The following is a 17,377-nucleotide window of genomic DNA, read 5'->3' as shown; positions in this document are numbered from 1 at the left end:
GCAGCCAACATGGCGGCGCGGGGCCGCCTCTCGCTCCCCGCCGTCGGCCGGCGGAAGGCATCCGGGCGCTGGCGCAGGCAGCTTGGTGAATAGCGCCGGGCGGCGGAGCGGGCGGAACCGCCGTGCGCCTGCGCGCTGCCGCCTCGGCTCGGCTGCCTGGCGGGGGCTGGCGGCGGGGTCCCGTTAGCGAGGCGGGAAGGCAGCGCTCCCGCCGCCGCCCCGCACCATGGCGAAGCGCCTGAGGAGCAGCGAGGTCTGCGCCGACTGCAGCGCCCAGGGTAGGCACCGGCGGCGGTCGGGGATGCGGCGAAGGCAGCTCAGCGGCCGGGAGAGCCCATCCCCCGCTCCTCAGACCGGCAGCCAAGGTCCCCTCCCCACACACCCTTCCCCTCCGCGGGGGCTGCGGGGAGGTGGCAGCCGTGAGGGGCTCGGGGGCTCCGGTAAAGGCGGGGGGAGCCGCGTCCCGGGGGAGGGCGGTGCTCCCGGAGCTGTTCCGGGGTGTCCCCGGCCCGGTGGCTTTGGGCGCGTTCCCAGCGGTTTCGTCCCGGTACCGAGCGGTGGGGGGGCTCAGCCCCTCACGCCGTTTGCCGTGGTTCGGTGTCAAAGCCCGCAGGTGGCCCGGCTGTCACCTCCGCAGCTGGGCCGGGGCCGCCTTGAGGGGACAGCCCCGGGGAGGAGAGGCCGCGCTCCGGTTCTGGTCACTGGAAAGGGTCCGGTTCGGAAGGAGGAAACCTTGGCTCCAACAAGCCGGGGAGCTGAGAGGTGTGAGGAGGGGGCAGGCTGTGTCCTGGGCTGTTCCTCTCCTGAGGATGGAGATGATGGTGCCTTGGGAGACATCCTGGGTCTGAGGGCAGAACCAGAACCTGGGCTTGTTCTGTGCAGGACTTGTCCCAGGGGTAGGGGTCCCGGGCATCCAGGGAAAGGGGTTCTGAGGTGTCTGCTGGAGAGGTTCAGTGAGCAGCTCTGTGTGGAGGCTGCAGAGAAGTTTGGGACCTTACTGGAACAAGTCTTGGCTCTAGGAAGCGAGTTGCATCTCCTCTTCTGGCCCCCTGTCATTCTGCTTTTCTGATATTTAAGCTGTCCATTTTATTAACTTAATTTTTTAGCAACTCTATTTGTGTTTTTCCTTCTCAGAGTTACATAGTTTTTGTGTGCTCTGTGGTGCTGCTCCCAGTGTAATTACTTCTGCACACACTGCAGTGAATTAAAGCTCTGTAATGCAGATAACGTTTGAATGGCCAGAAGGTATGATGAGGGGAGAGGGGACAACAGCTGTTGTAAAATGGGACATCTGTTTAAAAAAAATAGAATAATATAAATCCCAAATTAATCTCCAGGGAATTATTCTTCATGGGATTTTGTTTTGACAATAAAGAGAGCTTGTGTGGCTTATGTAGACAGTCACCCCTATCTCACACAAGGTAGGAGATCAATTCCTTTAAACACCAGTGATGTTGTGACTCTGGGCTAACACTGTGTGATTGTGTTTGTGTTTGTTAAGCTCCTCAGGACTCTGCAGTGTATCAGCATCACTATTAGGATAATCCTGTAAGCCAGCCTTTGTTTTGCTCCGTGCTGACATTACAGCATTGTCAGATATTTACTTGATCTTGGTGAAGAAATCTGCTGGCTTATCCATACGTATATTATAAAGAAATCTTAACTTAATCCTTTCTTAAATAAAAATTAAAAAAAAAAAAAAAGGCAAACCTTTTTACTTAAACCAGAGGGGATTTGCCAGAGGGGTGCTTGGGAGCTGCTGCATGTGTGGCTGTGTTGGGGACCTGGGGCAGGGTGCTGTAGTAATTTGTGTTCACCCCTTGAACTTCACTGGTACTCTTTGTTTCTCTGGTGAAGTATAAATAGTTTTCTTTCACGTGAGGTGGTTTTACGTGTGCATTTCTGGTGCACTTCCTATTCTGAGGCAGGAGTTTGCTGTTCATGCTCATCTTCATCACACACTTCCTGTTTTGAATCACTGCCATGTTCCTGAAAACAGACTGGATCTTTCTAGCTTCTCCCCTCTTGGATTTTGCTGTCAGCTTATGCATATTTTGATTGTGTCTATAGCAGGATCTCTTGTAAAAAAATTATTCAAATCCATTCCAGCGTAGGCACTTCATTAAATTAAACCTGAAATACCAATTTTCCATCACCTGACAGTTCTCTCTCTCTCTCTGTGTCTTCAGACCATGTAACACTCTGTCCCTTCTCCCTTTCCCATCCCCTGAGATGGGAAACGTGGACTTTTTCATCAGTGTGATTTCTTTTAAGCAGAGTGTAGAAGCTGAAATTACAAGCAAAGCCCCAGCTTTTCTTCTTCAGAAGAATTTAAAATCCCCATTTCTACTGTGAAATGACCAAATCAGCAGCAGCTGACGTTATTCCAGTGAAGTCAGGGATTGAGGTGGGTGTAAAGCAAAAATCCTGATGTTAGAGTGAGGCTTCCAAGCAGCCTGTGAGTAGTGATGGAAAGAAGAAATGTGATGGCTCAGAGCCCTGTTGGGGTATGGATGTGTTAGGGGTGAGTTGTTTGTGACAAGAAGGACCTTGGCTTGTTCATCTGCAGCACTGCTCCTGGGCTAGTGCTAATGTGGCTCCTTGTTATTCTGTCATTCTCAGAAATTAAAGTTGTGAAAACAATGGAATGATTAACAAGAAGATTATGTGCTTGTTATTAATTTGTTTTTTAAATTAAGTTAGTTTCTTTCTCCTAAAACAAATGCTTTAATTTGTCTCTGGGCTGTGATAGCTATCAGCTGTGAGGAGATGCTCCCAGCCCTCATGGCTCAAACAGGTTTGCCTTCAGCACACACACAACATCAACTCTGCTCAAAAACCACAACTCTGATCACATCTCATGTCTCAGGGACTCAGGGAATTTATTGTATGGGTCAGAGAAGCCTTTTTTATGATGCACATTTGCTTAGATGTATTCTGACAGGATGCAGAAGATCTCTCAGATACCAGGCTTGTGTTGCACTCACTTAGCCTCAAACTCATCCCTGGGTTTGAAATTAAGAACTTTCCAATATAGGAGATAACTTGAAATCCTTTTGCTTTCTCCTGGGATGTGCAGGAGCTGAGGATCTGTCTTGCTGTAGAGTTGCTGTAGAGTTCTTGGGATGTTTAGTTCCATGTTTCTTCTGGAGCTAAGAGCAGCAGAGGGACCTGAGTTTAATGTGGATATATTCAGTTTAAATCTAACATGACATTCCTACTTGATTTAGTACTTTCTGATGTTTAGAGCTACATCATAGCTAGGATATATTATTTACTACTACACCTTCCTTCAGCTGTCCTTGTGGTTTGCTTATAAATGGCTTCAGTTTGGATCTGATCAGAACTGTAGTTAATTTGCTTGACAATTTTTTTATTGAACTTGAGACCTGTGTATCTTCCTCTCCTTTTTTTCTTTTTTAATGTTTTTACTGTGACACTCTAGAGTGTTTTTACTACTTAATGTGGAAATCCAGGACTAAAGACTGAGTACCAGGAGGAAAAGCACAACTACTGTTACCACTTTATAGAGATTTATGAGTTTTTTAAAAGAGCAGAAACAGAAATGTTTTCGTAGGACTCCTCTAAATGGCAAGTAAGCACTTCAAGAGAGTCATAAAATATTTGTCCTGTTATGCTTGCAAGGGAAAGTATTTTCATAGGAAAAGCTGCAAACAATGAGGCTTTTTTCCAGGATTCCCAGAGCTGTGTCCTTGCTGTCCTGGGCCTCCTCCATCCCCAGGCAGCCCAGGGACTTTCTGTCCCCACCTTTACAAGCTCATATGATGGCTGAGCAGTAAAGCTGGGCTTAGAAGGCAGAGCTTCTTCTTGCAGACTCTGAAACACGAGGTCATGTTACTTTCTGTGTTGTAATTAATGAATTCTTTTCCAGATCCCTGCTGGGCATCCATAAACAGAGGGATTCTGATCTGTGACGAGTGCTGCAGCGTTCACCGCAGCCTGGGCCGGCACATCTCCCAAGTCAGGCATCTCAAGCACACCCCATGGCCTCCAACACTGCTGCAGGTAAAAAGGAATAAACCCTGCCTTCCTTCATGGGCAATTCTAAAGGATTTCTTACTGCATTCCACAGAATACCCTCCTAGGCATGTGCCTGGCTCGGATATCCCAGCAGGTCCTGGGTGCTGGCCCACAGAACAGGAACTGGCTTGAAAATAATCACAGTTTTCATTAGTGAGGCTGTGCTGATAGCAGCAGAATTTCCTTACTGCCTGTTTGTGTCTGGTTTGGGTTTCAGATGGTTGAAACACTGTATAATAATGGTGCTAACTCCATTTGGGAACATTCCTTGCTGGACCCTGCCTCTGTTATGAGTGGAAGGCGCAAAGCAAGCCCACAGGATAAAGTGCAGTAAGTGGAAAATCATAGAATTTTTATTTCTGTAGAAGTTTGATTATTTTATTCAGCACTGAGAGGCAGCAAGGTGTCCATGGGAACCTCAGTATATTTTGTTGCTGGAGGAGAACAGAGTAAACTAGTTATTTGTTCACTCATTTTTTGTTTTTAAAAAATATCCAGTGATTAATTTTTTAAATTTTTTTTTTTGCAAAAAGATGGTAACACATTGTTTGAATTCTCTGAACTATTGATTCCTGACCACTAGCTTTAGATAGTGAGGATCTTTACTTGTATTTGAATCACAAGACTTTGAATTCTTATGTTTCAGTTAAATGAGGGCTGCTAATGAGATTGAGTTTGGTTGATGAATTAAAAAAAAAAAAGAGAGATTTCTCTCACTGAGTCTGGGACTTCATTTTCAAATGTAAATAGCCAGGTGTAGTAAGTGCAGATCCTAGGTCAGCATAAGTTGCAGTGTGTATTTCTCAGAAGTACCCACTCCATCCCAGAGCCTGCAGATATTTCAGTGTTTAGCAGCAGTAGTCAGGCAGTCTCCATGTCTAACTTTGCATCCAGTCAGTGCAAGGATCTACTGCAGTCTCCACTTGTCAGTTTCCCTTTTTCTGGAGCATTGTGTTGTTGTGAAACCACCAATATTTATCTCCTTTCCCTCCTGTTGCTTGGGTTTCTCTTTACAGTCCTAACAAAGCAGAATTCATTAGAGCAAAATATCAGATGTTGGCGTTTGTTCACCGCCTGCCCTGCCGTGAGGATGACAGTGTCACTGCCAAAGACCTTAGCAAGGTTGGTAAGTTTTCCTGGCAGCCTGCAGAAGCTACAACTTGTGTGTGGCAGAAAGTGAAAGCTGAATTCAAGTCACTGCTTTTTGTCTGGAGAGGACTGGTGCTGTTTTTCAGCACTGTGCTGTGCACACACAGCTTGGCTTCGGCTGGGAGCCACTTGGTTTTTGGTTTGGGCACTGGAGGTGTGGGTGGTGGAGAGGCATCAGTTTGTTTGCACAGAGCAGTTGTACCAAGAATTCTCACTGAGCCATTTCTAAAAGTGTGGCTGTAAAGAACAAATGAAGATTATTAAGTACAATTCTGCTTCTTTTCCAGCAACTCCATTCCAGTGTCAGGACAGGGAACCTGGAGACGTGTTTGCGGTTACTCTCCTTAGGAGCCCAAGCCAACTTCTTTCACCCTGTATGAACACTTTTTTCATTGTTTTACTAAACAAGCAGTTCTTACAGTTAGCAATATTTGTACTGATTGCAGCTGATACACGTTTTATTTCAGTTTTCCACTCAGACCTGTTGATTAAAAGCTCTTTTCCTTCATATCTTGTAGGAGAAGGGCAACACCCCGCTCCACGTGGCTGCGAAGGCAGGACAGACTTTACAAGCAGAATTATTGGCAGTTTATGGGGCTGATCCTGGCACACAGGATTCCAATGGGAAAACTCCAGTTGACTATGCAAGGTAGAAGGCTCTGACATCTGTGATGTGAAACATATGTGACCTCTGAAGAATATAAATAAGGTTTTCATCGTGTCATAGCCTGTATTCTCCTGGATGCTTCAGACAGCAGCTGGGATCCCAGTGAAACAGCCTCACAGGGAAAAAAATATAAGGAGAAAAGTTTCTGCAAGTTCAGCAAGCTGAGTAGACTCCAGGAGGGTGGATAACTGGGGAGTTGATGTAGGAAAGGGCTGGACTGCACAGGTGAGTCCAGAAGCAGGGGGCATAACCAGGATTTTTAGTGGCAGTGAACTGTTGGGTGCATCCAGTGCAGGGCTGCACCCTCAGGAGAAGCTGAGGCTTCCCAAGGGCAGACAGTGTTCATGTCAAGAGAGATTAATGAAGTTATTTATTCCATTTTTTTTATTTCTTTATGTCTCAGAATGGGTAACTGGTGTAACTTTGTGTGTTTCTAAACCAGACAAGGTGGGCACCACGAGCTGGCAGAGCGCCTGGTGGAAATTCAGTATGAGCTCACAGACAGGCTGGCTTTCTATCTCTGTGGCAGGAAACCAGGTGAGCAGGGAAAAATCTGCATCAGATCTTTCAGTGTAATTACAGGACAGTCCAAACCATGGTATATTCTGTTTGTGCCACTGGCACTACACTTTTTATATGCACTTCAGATATTCCAATGTATCAATGGAACAGGAAGAGCTAAAGAAAGTGTAAGATGAGTGATGACACGTTTACAGTTCAGATAAAACTGCAGGATTTTGGGTATACCTTAATTAAAAATGAGGCTTCTTTCTGTTTTTCCACAAACACACGTTGTGTAAGTGGAATGCCCCAGAAAGTGTGGAGAAACCTACACATTAGATCAGATGAGCACTGTTTAATTTCAAGGAGTGAATTGCAGGGAAAATGTTGAGGTTGTCAGTGCTGAAGAGTCTGCAGGAGGTGTTGGAGAAGCTCTTCTAAGTAGCTGCTTCTCCCTGGAATGCCAAAGCAGGGGAGTATGCAATTAAATAGGTACCTTTTGAACAGAAGCACACTTAAGAGTTCTTAGCCATTAGGTGCTATAAAGGCACCTGTGTTGAAACTTAATTATTTTTTAATGGAATTGGAATACATTTGATAAGTTTTAATTTGATAACTCCAGGAAATTTTGGTAGGAACATTTTTTTGGTACTTGCTAACTTCCTGTAATTGGAAATTCAGTAATTACATACAAGATAAATAATTCTGTGTTTGCCTGTTGCATATCTGCTTGGATTTCTCATTCCTGTGTATTTTAGTAAAGCTGAATGCCAGCTGTAAACATTCACAGCTATAGCCCAGTAACAACCTCATTTGTTTTTAACTCTAGAGCATAAAAATGGACAGCACTTTGTTATACCTCAGATGGCAGACAGGTAAGCTGCTTGTCCCATGACATGTATGAGAACATCAAAGTAAAAACACCTAATAATTAAGTTTCTTTTCCTTTCTTGAAACAACTTTTACGTTTGTGATTCTAACTTTTTAATATGTGCTTTTTGTTGATCTTAGAAGTTTTGGTTTTTTTTCTAGAAAGAATATTGGCATTTCAACAAAACCAGAAAATGATACAAGTTTGCAGTATTTGTTAAAATGCAGGGGGAAAGTGAGAAAATTATGTTGAGGGAACACACCTGGGGATTCCTGGGAAACAGATTTGGTAAATAATGTAGGGGACAGTTTAGTTTTCTGACACAGCATTTTGAAACTGATAGTTGCAAGGAAGCAGCTTTTTTCCCTGCAAATATTTATACTTTGATCATCTGAATGCTTTTAAGTTTTGGTTCTGCTCAATGAAATCCTTTTTGTATAAAACACCCCAGGTATTAATCCTCAGTCCCTCTTTTTCTCTTATTGCTTTGCAATTGGAAATAAGACGGCTGTGAGTAAACTGTTCCACTTCTTGCTTGCAAAATTTCTATGAAACACTGGAGTAAAACAAGAATTGTATTATAGAATCTATGTAATAATTGGTAAAATACAAATACTTAGTGCTAACACCTGTAATATTTTTAGCTGTGCTGCATTTAGCTGTTGGGTAAAGTACTGTGTATTTTCAGGGCAGGGTATTTTGCAGAGCAGAGTAAGAATCATTTGCCTCATTGCACAAAGAAGGAAGTTGATGTGCAGAGAAAATGAGCTGGTCAAAGGTGCTGCAGGAATTGCAGAGCCTGTGGTACAGCCTTGGCTCTGCCTGATGTCCTCTGCTGGCCTTTTTTTTTTAATTTTATTATATTTTTCCCCTTGTTCAGGTGCCTGCCTGCCCGAGCTCCCTGTGATGGCAGTTTCTCTCACAGAGGGTTGGGTTTGAGCATTGCCATCCTTCTGGGTCAGGGGAGTGATACAAATCTGGGGTCAAAAATCTGCCAGCATCCTGATCTGTGGCTTTTATGATCAGTTCTGTTGCACTGCACAGGTTTTAAGGCTGGAAACTGGCAGAGGAGATTATTTTCTAAAAGGTACAGAATAATTTTAAGTGTGGCCCTACTGCTGTAGCCATCTGGCAGCCTGATGGTCTCCTGCCTCCTGCAGAGTCCAGTGGAACAAATCCAGTGTGTTTTGGTCAGAATGATCACACTGCTCAGATTCCTTAGAAAAGGCATTTTGTGGCACTGCAGTTTGACTGCTTCTCGAGCCATGCAAATGTGGGCATTCATATTCCAAAGGATTTTGTGGATTCTCTTGTTTAAAATTTAATATTGTTGCTGAGAAACGTTTAAGACTCTAATAATTGGTACATTAACAGTATTAGTAAGAACAATGTTTTAAAAACTGTATGAAAAATACTAAAATGTTAAGGAGTTTTGAACAAAAGGGACATTTTCATCATCAAATTATTGAAAGGTAGAATTTGTGTTTGAACAAGCTATTAACTGCTGTAGATGTAATGATCACATTTTTTTCATAGCAGTCTAGATTTATCAGAACTTGCAAAAGCAGCTAAGAAGAAGCTTCAGTCTGTAAGTAGAATTTTCAGTGTGCTATGTTGACACATCTTTGTCTGGATGTGACAAACTCTGCACTTAAGCTTTAGCTGGTTTCAGCTGCTATTAATTCGTGCATAAATAAATGTCAACTCTGTAGCAAGTTAGAAGTCTGGAGAAAAACAGGAAAATGGGCAGAAATGGAGGAGCAGAGGTGATGACAAGAGAAGAAAAATTTCTTGGTCTTGTTTGGGGTAGAATCTTCCCAGTTCAGAACCTTAGAACCTTGTGCTCTTTTCTGTGTAACAGGGATCTTGTTAAATATCATTTATTTTCAAGCTGTAATTGTTCTCTTCTCCCTTAGCTAAGCAACCACTTATTTGAAGAACTTGCCATGGATGTGTATGATGAAGTTGACAGAAGGGAAACAGATGCAGGTGAATGAGGCTTTCTGGGATGTCTTTTGAGTTGTTACATTGCATACAAAATGCTGGTGCAAGCATATGTTCTGTTTAAAGTATTTTGCATTCAGTAATTACTGGTAATGATGGCTTCTTTGGCTTGCATTGTCTGAAGGTGACATTAATTGAAAAAATCTTGGGTTTTTTCAAAATAGAGAACCCTCTGGGGAAAAAAAGCCTTCCTTTGAATTGATTGTGTTTGAAAATGTGGTCTTTTTTTTTTTTAATGACACAGAATACTGTCAAGCAGCATAATAAGAAGTTTATTCCTTTTTTTTTTTTTTTTTTTCCTTTCTTCCTTGAGCAGTTTGGCTTGCTACTCAGAATCACAGTACACTCGTGACTGAGACCACAGTGGTCCCTTTTCTTCCTGTAAATCCTGAATATTCCTCAACCAGGAACCAGGTATACAATCTTCTTAATACTGCAAACCTATTTGTATTTAACAGACCAGGTATTTCCAGTGGTGTTGCTGTAGTGCAGAAGAGCTGCATCTGCTTGCAAAGAAGTTAAAATAGTTCCACATTTTCCTGACCTGGAGTGTGCAGCTGGATAACTTAAATAATGCTTTTTGCAATGAATGGAATTGAATGATCAGCTCCCTGTGAGTGCTGTAGTCTGAGTTTTGCCTGGGAGCTCTGCTGTTCATCTGCTACAGGCTGTACTTTAATTTTTTTCCTGCATTTCTCTGTAATTCAGGGGAGGCAGAAGCTGGCTCGATTTAATGCCCACGAGTTTGCTACTCTGGTTATAGATATTTTAAGTGATGCCAAACGAAGGCAGCAGGGGAATCCTCTCACTGGTTCCAAAGGTGAGTGTCTTCTGGTTGTCACCTCTTCTAGATGCAGTTCTTCAGTAGTTCAACCAGTGCCATAGCTTGATTCAGAAGTGCTGTATGACTGAAAAAAGAGATTTATCCTGGCTTTATACATGGCAAGAATGAAATCATGGCTAGCAGGGCACTGACAGCATGCATTAGGCCACCAAAATAATGCCAGATCCAGGAGATTTGTCTGTTAGGGTTTGGATTTGTAGTACAAATAAATCAAGTGGGGTGTGTGCTGTTCAGGATCATATTTTTTATGATGGTTGCTGTTTTTATGATAACTTGGTAATTTTCCAGAATCCTGCTGTACAGAGTGATGCTTCTTTTGAAGGGCAATGTTGCATTTCCATTTCTTCTCTAAAGTTACTGGTACCTGTTTAAATGTGTGTGTTGATCTACAGAAAATGTGGAGCTGATACTCAAATCAATCAGCAATCAACACAGCAGTGAAAGTCAGGATAATGACCAGCCTGACTATGACAGTGTTGCTTCAGATGAAGACACAGATCTGGAAACAAATGCAGCTAAATCAAACAGACAGAAGGTAGGCTTGAAATAGTTATACACACCCCAATTTTTTTTTCATAGCAGTGAATCTTTCCCTGCTGAGGGAATGTAGCATGCATAAATGAACAGAAAACAGGTATTTTAATTCATTTTCCAATTAATTTCAGAACCATGCCTCAGTCTATGAACTTCAAAATGAAGTGTTGTGACTTAAGAAATTCTTATTGTAAATAAAAAGCTCCTCTAGAAAAGTCATGTGTCATGTCACTGTGCCTGTCTGGAGCCAAGATGCAGACTTAATTGCACATCTGAAATAATGGGAGCTACCAAAACACTCATAATTGAAGAGTCTGTGGTATTTCACTGCTTTCTACTGCTGAAATATTGACAGCAGATCAGTAGTGACTGAGTGTTTTTAGCTATTCCTAAAAATAATGCAGCGTGGTGAAAAAGGACAGTTCTAGTTTAATCTTTCCTTATAACTCACACTGGATATTTATTCTAACTTTCCCATTCTTTATTGCATATTAAAAAATCCTGACCAGTGTATTGTGTGACTGAAGTGCTGACACAAATGGGGTTTGAGCATAGAGAAGAGTTGATTGAGATCAAATTTCTTTTATACTGCACTAAAATTATTTCAACAAATGGGTCCTACTAATTTGAACCAGGATTTCTTTACAGCAAGTACATGAAAAGCTGTCAGTGTCTGGTTTTATTTTGGCAGCCTGTTTCCTAGTGCTGTAAGTGGTGTTCTCTTGCTGTTGTTGGTAGAGCCTGGACTCAGACTTGTCAGATGGACCAGTGACAGCCCAAGAATATATGCAAGTGAAAAGTGCACTGGTGGCTTCTGAGGTGAAGATCCAGCAGTTAATGAAGGTGAACATCAACCTGAGTGATGAGCTGAGAATCATGCAGAAAAAGGTAACAGGCACAAGAGTGCAGCCCTCTCATTTCTTGACATATTTCAGTAGAACAGAACAAAATTTCTGAAGCTGCAGTAACCCATCATTAGGATGGAGAGAAAACTTCTTGAAAATGGAGCTGCTTTGGAGTCAGATGAGACCTTTTCTCCTAAAATTAATTTCAAGCTCAGAAAACCCAGTTTGGAATCCAGGCCTTCTAATCCTTGTGTAAACAAATCAACATTTTGTTGAATACTTTGCCAGTGGTCTGGCAAATTGAGATTTTTGTGGGATAAGGGAGAATTTATATCTCTCTTGAGTTCACTGTTCTGTCTGTCACACTGGCCTAGGAAGGGCTGGCTGCTTCCTCAAATTAATTCCTTTACATAGTGTTAAAAATCCTGTTTTCCAAATAATGAGAGTACTGCAAAACTTTCAGGAGGTGCTGCAGTTATGTCTCTCCCTGCTGAGAAAGGCATCCAAGGTGTGATCCTGCAGAGGTGACCCTGTCCCTGGTGGGGTGGGCAGAGGCTGATGCTTTGCATCAGTTGGGAGTTGTTGAGCTCTTCACATCCACAGCCAAGCAGCTGGAAATAGCCCTGTCTGTCCAGTGCCATCCTTCTGTCACAGCCCTTCAGACCTATTGGAATGGTGAATACTCAGAGGAACCTGAGAGATCTTGGGGTGTTCTGTGTTCTTTTGACAGCTTGTACTGGTTTAGCATTTCTCTGCATCAACTGAGTGGACTTTTCACTTCTGTTAAATTTCTTTAACAGGCACAGACTGCTTAGGGTGCCTTGTGACCAATGTAGGTGCCTCTGTTGTCAAACTTTGAAGGCTCCTGGGTGATTCTCTAATCTTAGGTCTTGATGCATCTTCCTACAGAGAGTGAGGAGCAAAAGCATAAATTATCTTGACAGAAGACTGCACGTTCAATTTAGGGTTCTGGGAAGTGCTCCAGGCTGTTGTTTTGGTAGAGTTAATGTTCTTACAGGTTCATGTGATGCCAAGTAAATGAAAGTGGTAAATATGCAATTTCTTGTTTAACAGGCTGTCAGCCTTTTGAAATATTTTACTCAATTATTGTTAGAGAATTGCTGATACTGCCTTTTTTTTTTTTTTTTTGCATCTTTTCATTAGGATGTGTTAATATAGCAAACTTACTCCAAGTAACTCCATAAACAAATCAGAATCATTACATTTTTACTATCCATCAAATACATAATAATAAAAAGCTTTAAAGTTATTTCCTGCTGGCTTCTTGGAAAGCAGTAGCTAGCTGATACTGTATTTTCATAAGCTGAACTCTCTTCTTGCTTTGCAGAGCAAGCTCTAGTTTCCTGTGTGCTGCCTCTGTCTGTGCTGTAGTTTTGGCGTTTTCAGGTTTCACAGACTTTAACACAAAGTCCTCCTCCAGGTTCTGGTGTTGGCTGCTGGAATGGATGAGTTTGCTTGGAACCCTGTTTTGTTGGCAGTGCTCCCCCCACAGCCTCATTAAACCACACCACTCGTGTGCCAGTCCAGGCAGGCTGGAAGGGATGGATTGTGTGTGCTTAACAACAGCCAATTTTAAGATTTCATTTAGCAGAAAGTGCTGGAAATCAGCACATCAATATTTCCAGAGCTGGAACATAAATGTTTCTATACCAAAACTGAGCAAGCTGAGTAGATTTTTGGAAAAGAACTCAAAGCCCAAAAGAACTTGTCCCTGGCTTTCCTGACACAGCTGACAAGCCCGCCCTGTGTTGTCAGTTTGGTTTTGACATTACCAGAGAAACAAAGTCCCACTGCTACACGTTTCTTTCAGCTTCAAACGCTACAGAGTGAAAACAGCAGCCTCAGAAGACAGGCCACAACCAATCTGTGTCAGGTCCCAAGTGGCTCAGAGTACCCAGACCCTGCCAACAATTCCTCCCTAAAGCGGCGCCCGTCGGCACGGGGCAGCAGACCCATGTCCATGTATGAGACTGGATCAGGGCAGAAGCCCTACCTCCCCCTGGGAGAGGTCCCATACCCAGAAGAAAGCATAACAAGACTGCAGCCTTTCCCTCCACACGTAAGTAAAACTGCTGATGCTTCTGCCTTTCTTCTTGTGGTCACCTTTTTCTGTCTCTTCAACTCTGCTCCTTTGCCCAGGCTGCTTGCCTGTCTGCTGCAGAGGGAGCTGTGAGGACTCTTCAATGTTTGCTGTATTAACATGTCTGCAGGAGCCTCAGGAGGTGACAAGTAAAAGCTGTAGCAGTTCTGGAATATGGGAACTGGAGCTTTTAGCTTCTGCTCAGCTGTTTCTTTTTACCAGAATGTGGATGCCAAATATCAACATGTGGCTTTCTGAAAACTAGGAAAGGGAGGGGGAATGGTGTCCCAAGGAGGAAGGTAAAAGTCATGGATTTCTTTCTGGGGCTGTAGAGGCACGTGCCAGTTCAGGGAGCTTGAGAACCACCTTCCAAAAATGAAAACAAAATTGAAGCTTTTTCAATTAGGCCACCGATTTCTTATTTTGAGCTTGGAACTCCAAGCTGAGGATGGTTTAGATCTGTTACTTGGTTGAATTTTTCTGGTTTAGTATTTTCCTGTACAGTGTGCTGGCAGTGGAAAGGGAGTTCTGCAGTAGCCACAAGGATCCTGCACTGAGGGGTCACACCTCAGATAAGTGACCCAACAGACTTATTAAAGTTAGTTCCTGTTGGTTCCTTTTAGATTTCCCTCTGAGCAGGAACACAGGACAGTATTTTCTAGATGGGTATTTAACATTTGTGGGTTATGTTTCCCTGTTGGTTGCACTGCCCTACAGATAAATAATTAAGCCCTTTAAAACATACTTGGAAGTGAACAGGTATTTTTTGCCTGGCATGATGCAGGATAAACTTCCTGTGCACATTCCAAAGGAGACAGCTGAGTGCATCAGGGAATCAGGGCAGAAATTCCCCCTTTGCAGTTAAACTACTGAGAATTTCAGACTATGGAATAATTCTCAGTTCTATTGGCATGTTGATGTAAAGGCAGTTCTGGCAGCAAGAAACCTTTTTGTTATGCAGCAGTGACTGTGAAACAGGACAGTGCTTTGTATAGACCCTTTGGTTGTTTGGGTTGAAATTTGGAGAGAAGTAGCAGTTCTGAAACATTAACTTATTGTGTGGAGCTGGTTTGGTGTTATGGTGAATGCATTTTATTCTCTGTGGAATTCAGGGCCTCTGGAATATCAACAGGAGAATCAACATGAAGCCAGCTGTATTTTGGAAGCATTAAGTCCACTCATGCCTAGCAAAATTCTCAAAGTCTTGCTTTATGTCATCTCTGTGGTTTTACGAATGTTCCTTTGTTTCAGTTACAGATTTATTTGTGTTTTGGTTTTGTCTGGGGGCTTTTTTTTTGTTTTGTTTTCCCGAGTGTTTTTCTCTTTCCCATTTTTAGATCGGGAGGAGTGCGTTTGTGACCTCCTCTTCATCTCTGCCTTCCTTCCCCTCCACGCTTTCCTGGTCCAGGGATGAAAACACACGAAGGGTTAAGTACCTTCCCAATTGGTCTTTTTCCTGGAGGAGGTGGCAGTTTTCCTGGAAGCCCTTCTTGCCTCTCTCTTCTCCCTGGCACACGCTTGCACGGAGCAGTATCTCATCACCCCCATCTCTTCTCCCACGTGCTGTGGGGCTTTGCCTCTCTCTAACTTCACACCAGCTATAAAATCCTCAGCATGCACCACAGCTCCTCCAGACCCCTCCTTCCACTGCCTAACACTGGGAGCAGCCAGAAGACAACTTGCTGTTGGGAAAGCAATTTGGCAGGTCCTTCAGAAGGCAATAACTCTTCCTCCTGACTAAAATGCACTGCATGAGGGCTGTGGAGCTCCCTGGTATCAGCTTTCAAGCCTGCTGTCTCTGGGGGCTGCCAGCTTGCACCAATCCTCACTGGGACTGAGCATTTATCTCACTGATGTTCATGACTCTGTTTGGAGGGAGTTCTCTGGGTGTGCAGACAGCCCCCAACATCCCCTGCACCCATCAGCCAGCCTGCTCTCTGCTGGCCAGGAGAGACCAAAGAGGGAGTGGGCATGGGAACCATTTTTAGCAAGATTCCTTCCAGGGCAAAATTAAAGATGCTGAGAGTGTGTAAAGGAAGCTGATACTGGTGATCTGTCAGGGTCAACAAAACTTTGTCCTTAGGGGGTTTGTTAGGAAAAGAATTGCAGTAACTGCAAGAAACTGTCTTTGGTCTTTGAAGAATCCTTGTGCAGCTTCTTCAGCTTTTTCTTAAACATTGTTCTCTCTTTGTGGTGGGACACTCAAATCTTAAATTAATGTGCTAGAGGTGAGCACAAAATGCCCCCTTGCAAAAGGACACTCCTAGCAAGGCAGGCAGACAGATGGATTTCTTTTTCAGGCTGTGTTTTATTTGGGATCCTTGAACTAATTGCAAGCTACCCCAGCAAAAGAAGGGAAAAGCACATTGCACCTCTAGAATAACATCCACTTTTGGCTGTGACTGCAGCACTGGCCCTGAGCAGGTACAGGAGGAACAACCCCAGCCCTGACACTGCTCTTTGTTCCCCAGCCAGAGCTCCCTCTGTCACTGCTTCCAGAACCTGCCCTCTGTCATCAGAATGAGGACATTACATTTTGAGGTCTTGCTCTTTAACTTTGAATGAAATACCAATACAAGGCTCTTGGGGCTCTTTTTAGATGTTTACATCTCATTTCTTAGAAAATAATGCCTAGCTTATACCTCTTTTTTGTGTCACTTTTTCAAGATCTAGGCTCTGTTTATTTCTCTGTTAAATAGACTTCCTGAGAGTAAACTTGAGAGACAATTATTTGTAGTTCTTTGTAAGATTTAACTGATTTTGAAAAGATCTTTCACAAAAAGTTGTCTCGTTTTGCTCTGCCTTTTCTGTGTGGTTGGTACCATGAAATCAGAACTGTCTCTGTTCCTTGGGCAAGTGTTGTATATGGTACTAAATTTTTCAAAAAAAAGTCTTTTGGATTTATATGTTGTATGGTCAGACTCTGGTCTCTTCCTGCCAGGATAAAGAACCTGGGTTTTAAATTCTTCTTTTGGTTTTTTTGGACATCTCAGTGGAGAAAATACTGGATTTGCAGGTGGGGCTGCATGATAAAACTTGGAAGGGAAAAATCCTGCTCAGGCAAATGCAGCTCTGGTTTTGCTGCAGCTGATCTTGCTGTGTAGAAGCTTTCAGAGGTTTTCTTTGTGTTCATTTAACACTGATTCTATTATCCTGTGTTATTGTTTCCATAATGTCCTATTCTTGTAGCTCAGTATTGTTATCTGTATGTCTGGCCCCAGTGCAGAGCTTTGCCACTGGTCTGCCCTATACATCTCACAGAAGGGGAAGGTCAGACCCTACATGTAATAGTTTCACATCTTCAGAATGTGTCACTCTTTTAGAATTGATATTTACTGGCTATCCTGAGAGGTGAGTGTTAAAAAAAAAACCACAAAAACCACCTGTTTTCTTCCTTCTGTGCAGAGTGACTTTAAAACAGACAGACATTATTCACAGTCTTCATACCTGAGGTGCTCCAGCATTAAGAATTGGTGCTTATAACACCAGATGGGTGCTTAACAGGCATACTGGATGTTAACCAGTAAAACCCCATTCCTAGTCACATTATTTCCTAACTGCATGGCTCAGGGATGCAAGTGAAATGTGTCCCTCACATTTGAGATTCCCTCACCCTGACTTCAGAGCTTCTGTGAAGCTCCAGGGCTGTGACCTGAGCTGTGCCTGTGGCTCAGGCAGGGGCTGAGCTGTTTGTAGGGTGGCACTGATGGAGATGCTCTGGTAGGCACCTGTGATCAGCTTGTGTGGCAATTCTGAAACCCAGAGCAGGTGATGGATGTGTGGTGATCCTGGGGCCTTGCTGGAGGTGGGAGTCTTCCTC

At 43.3% G+C, this 17,377-nt stretch overlaps 1 protein-coding gene across 18 annotated transcripts in view; it reads left to right on the top strand.

Annotated features, from left to right (window-relative positions):
• GIT2 (GIT ArfGAP 2) overlaps positions 1-17,377 on the top strand; it is a 130,871-nt gene that overhangs the window by 105,541 nt on the left and 7,953 nt on the right. For 4 of the 18 annotated variants that reach the window (XM_071763148.1, XM_071763155.1, XM_071763142.1 and 1 more), the window contains exons 1-16: positions 98-365; positions 3,893-4,026; positions 4,259-4,371; positions 5,058-5,163; positions 5,478-5,564; positions 5,709-5,839; positions 6,300-6,394; positions 7,188-7,233; positions 8,766-8,817; positions 9,146-9,218; positions 9,550-9,647; positions 9,942-10,053; positions 10,470-10,612; positions 11,350-11,499; positions 13,288-13,536; positions 14,895-14,984. In XM_071763148.1, coding sequence (XP_071619249.1) covers positions 227-365; positions 3,893-4,026; positions 4,259-4,371; positions 5,058-5,163; positions 5,478-5,564; positions 5,709-5,839; positions 6,300-6,394; positions 7,188-7,233; positions 8,766-8,817; positions 9,146-9,218; positions 9,550-9,647; positions 9,942-10,053; positions 10,470-10,612; positions 11,350-11,499; positions 13,288-13,536; positions 14,895-14,984 — 1,818 coding nt within the window. In that variant the 5' untranslated portion in view covers positions 98-226. Of the gene's footprint in view, positions 1-97; positions 366-3,892; positions 4,027-4,258; positions 4,372-5,057; positions 5,164-5,477; positions 5,565-5,708; positions 5,840-6,299; positions 6,395-7,187; positions 7,234-8,765; positions 8,818-9,145; positions 9,219-9,549; positions 9,648-9,941; positions 10,054-10,469; positions 10,613-11,349; positions 11,500-13,287; positions 13,537-14,894; positions 14,985-17,377 lie in introns of those variants that run through there. The other 14 variants (XM_071763160.1, XM_071763145.1, XM_071763150.1 and 11 more) reach the window with 10 other exon arrangements.

The sequence above is a fragment of the Heliangelus exortis genome, chromosome 19, assembly GCF_036169615.1.
Source record: "Heliangelus exortis chromosome 19, bHelExo1.hap1, whole genome shotgun sequence".
Classification (NCBI taxonomy): Eukaryota; Metazoa; Chordata; class Aves; order Apodiformes; family Trochilidae; genus Heliangelus; species Heliangelus exortis.
The sequence above is the reverse complement of the archived record's forward strand: the minus strand, read 5'-3'. Positions and strand labels throughout refer to the sequence as shown.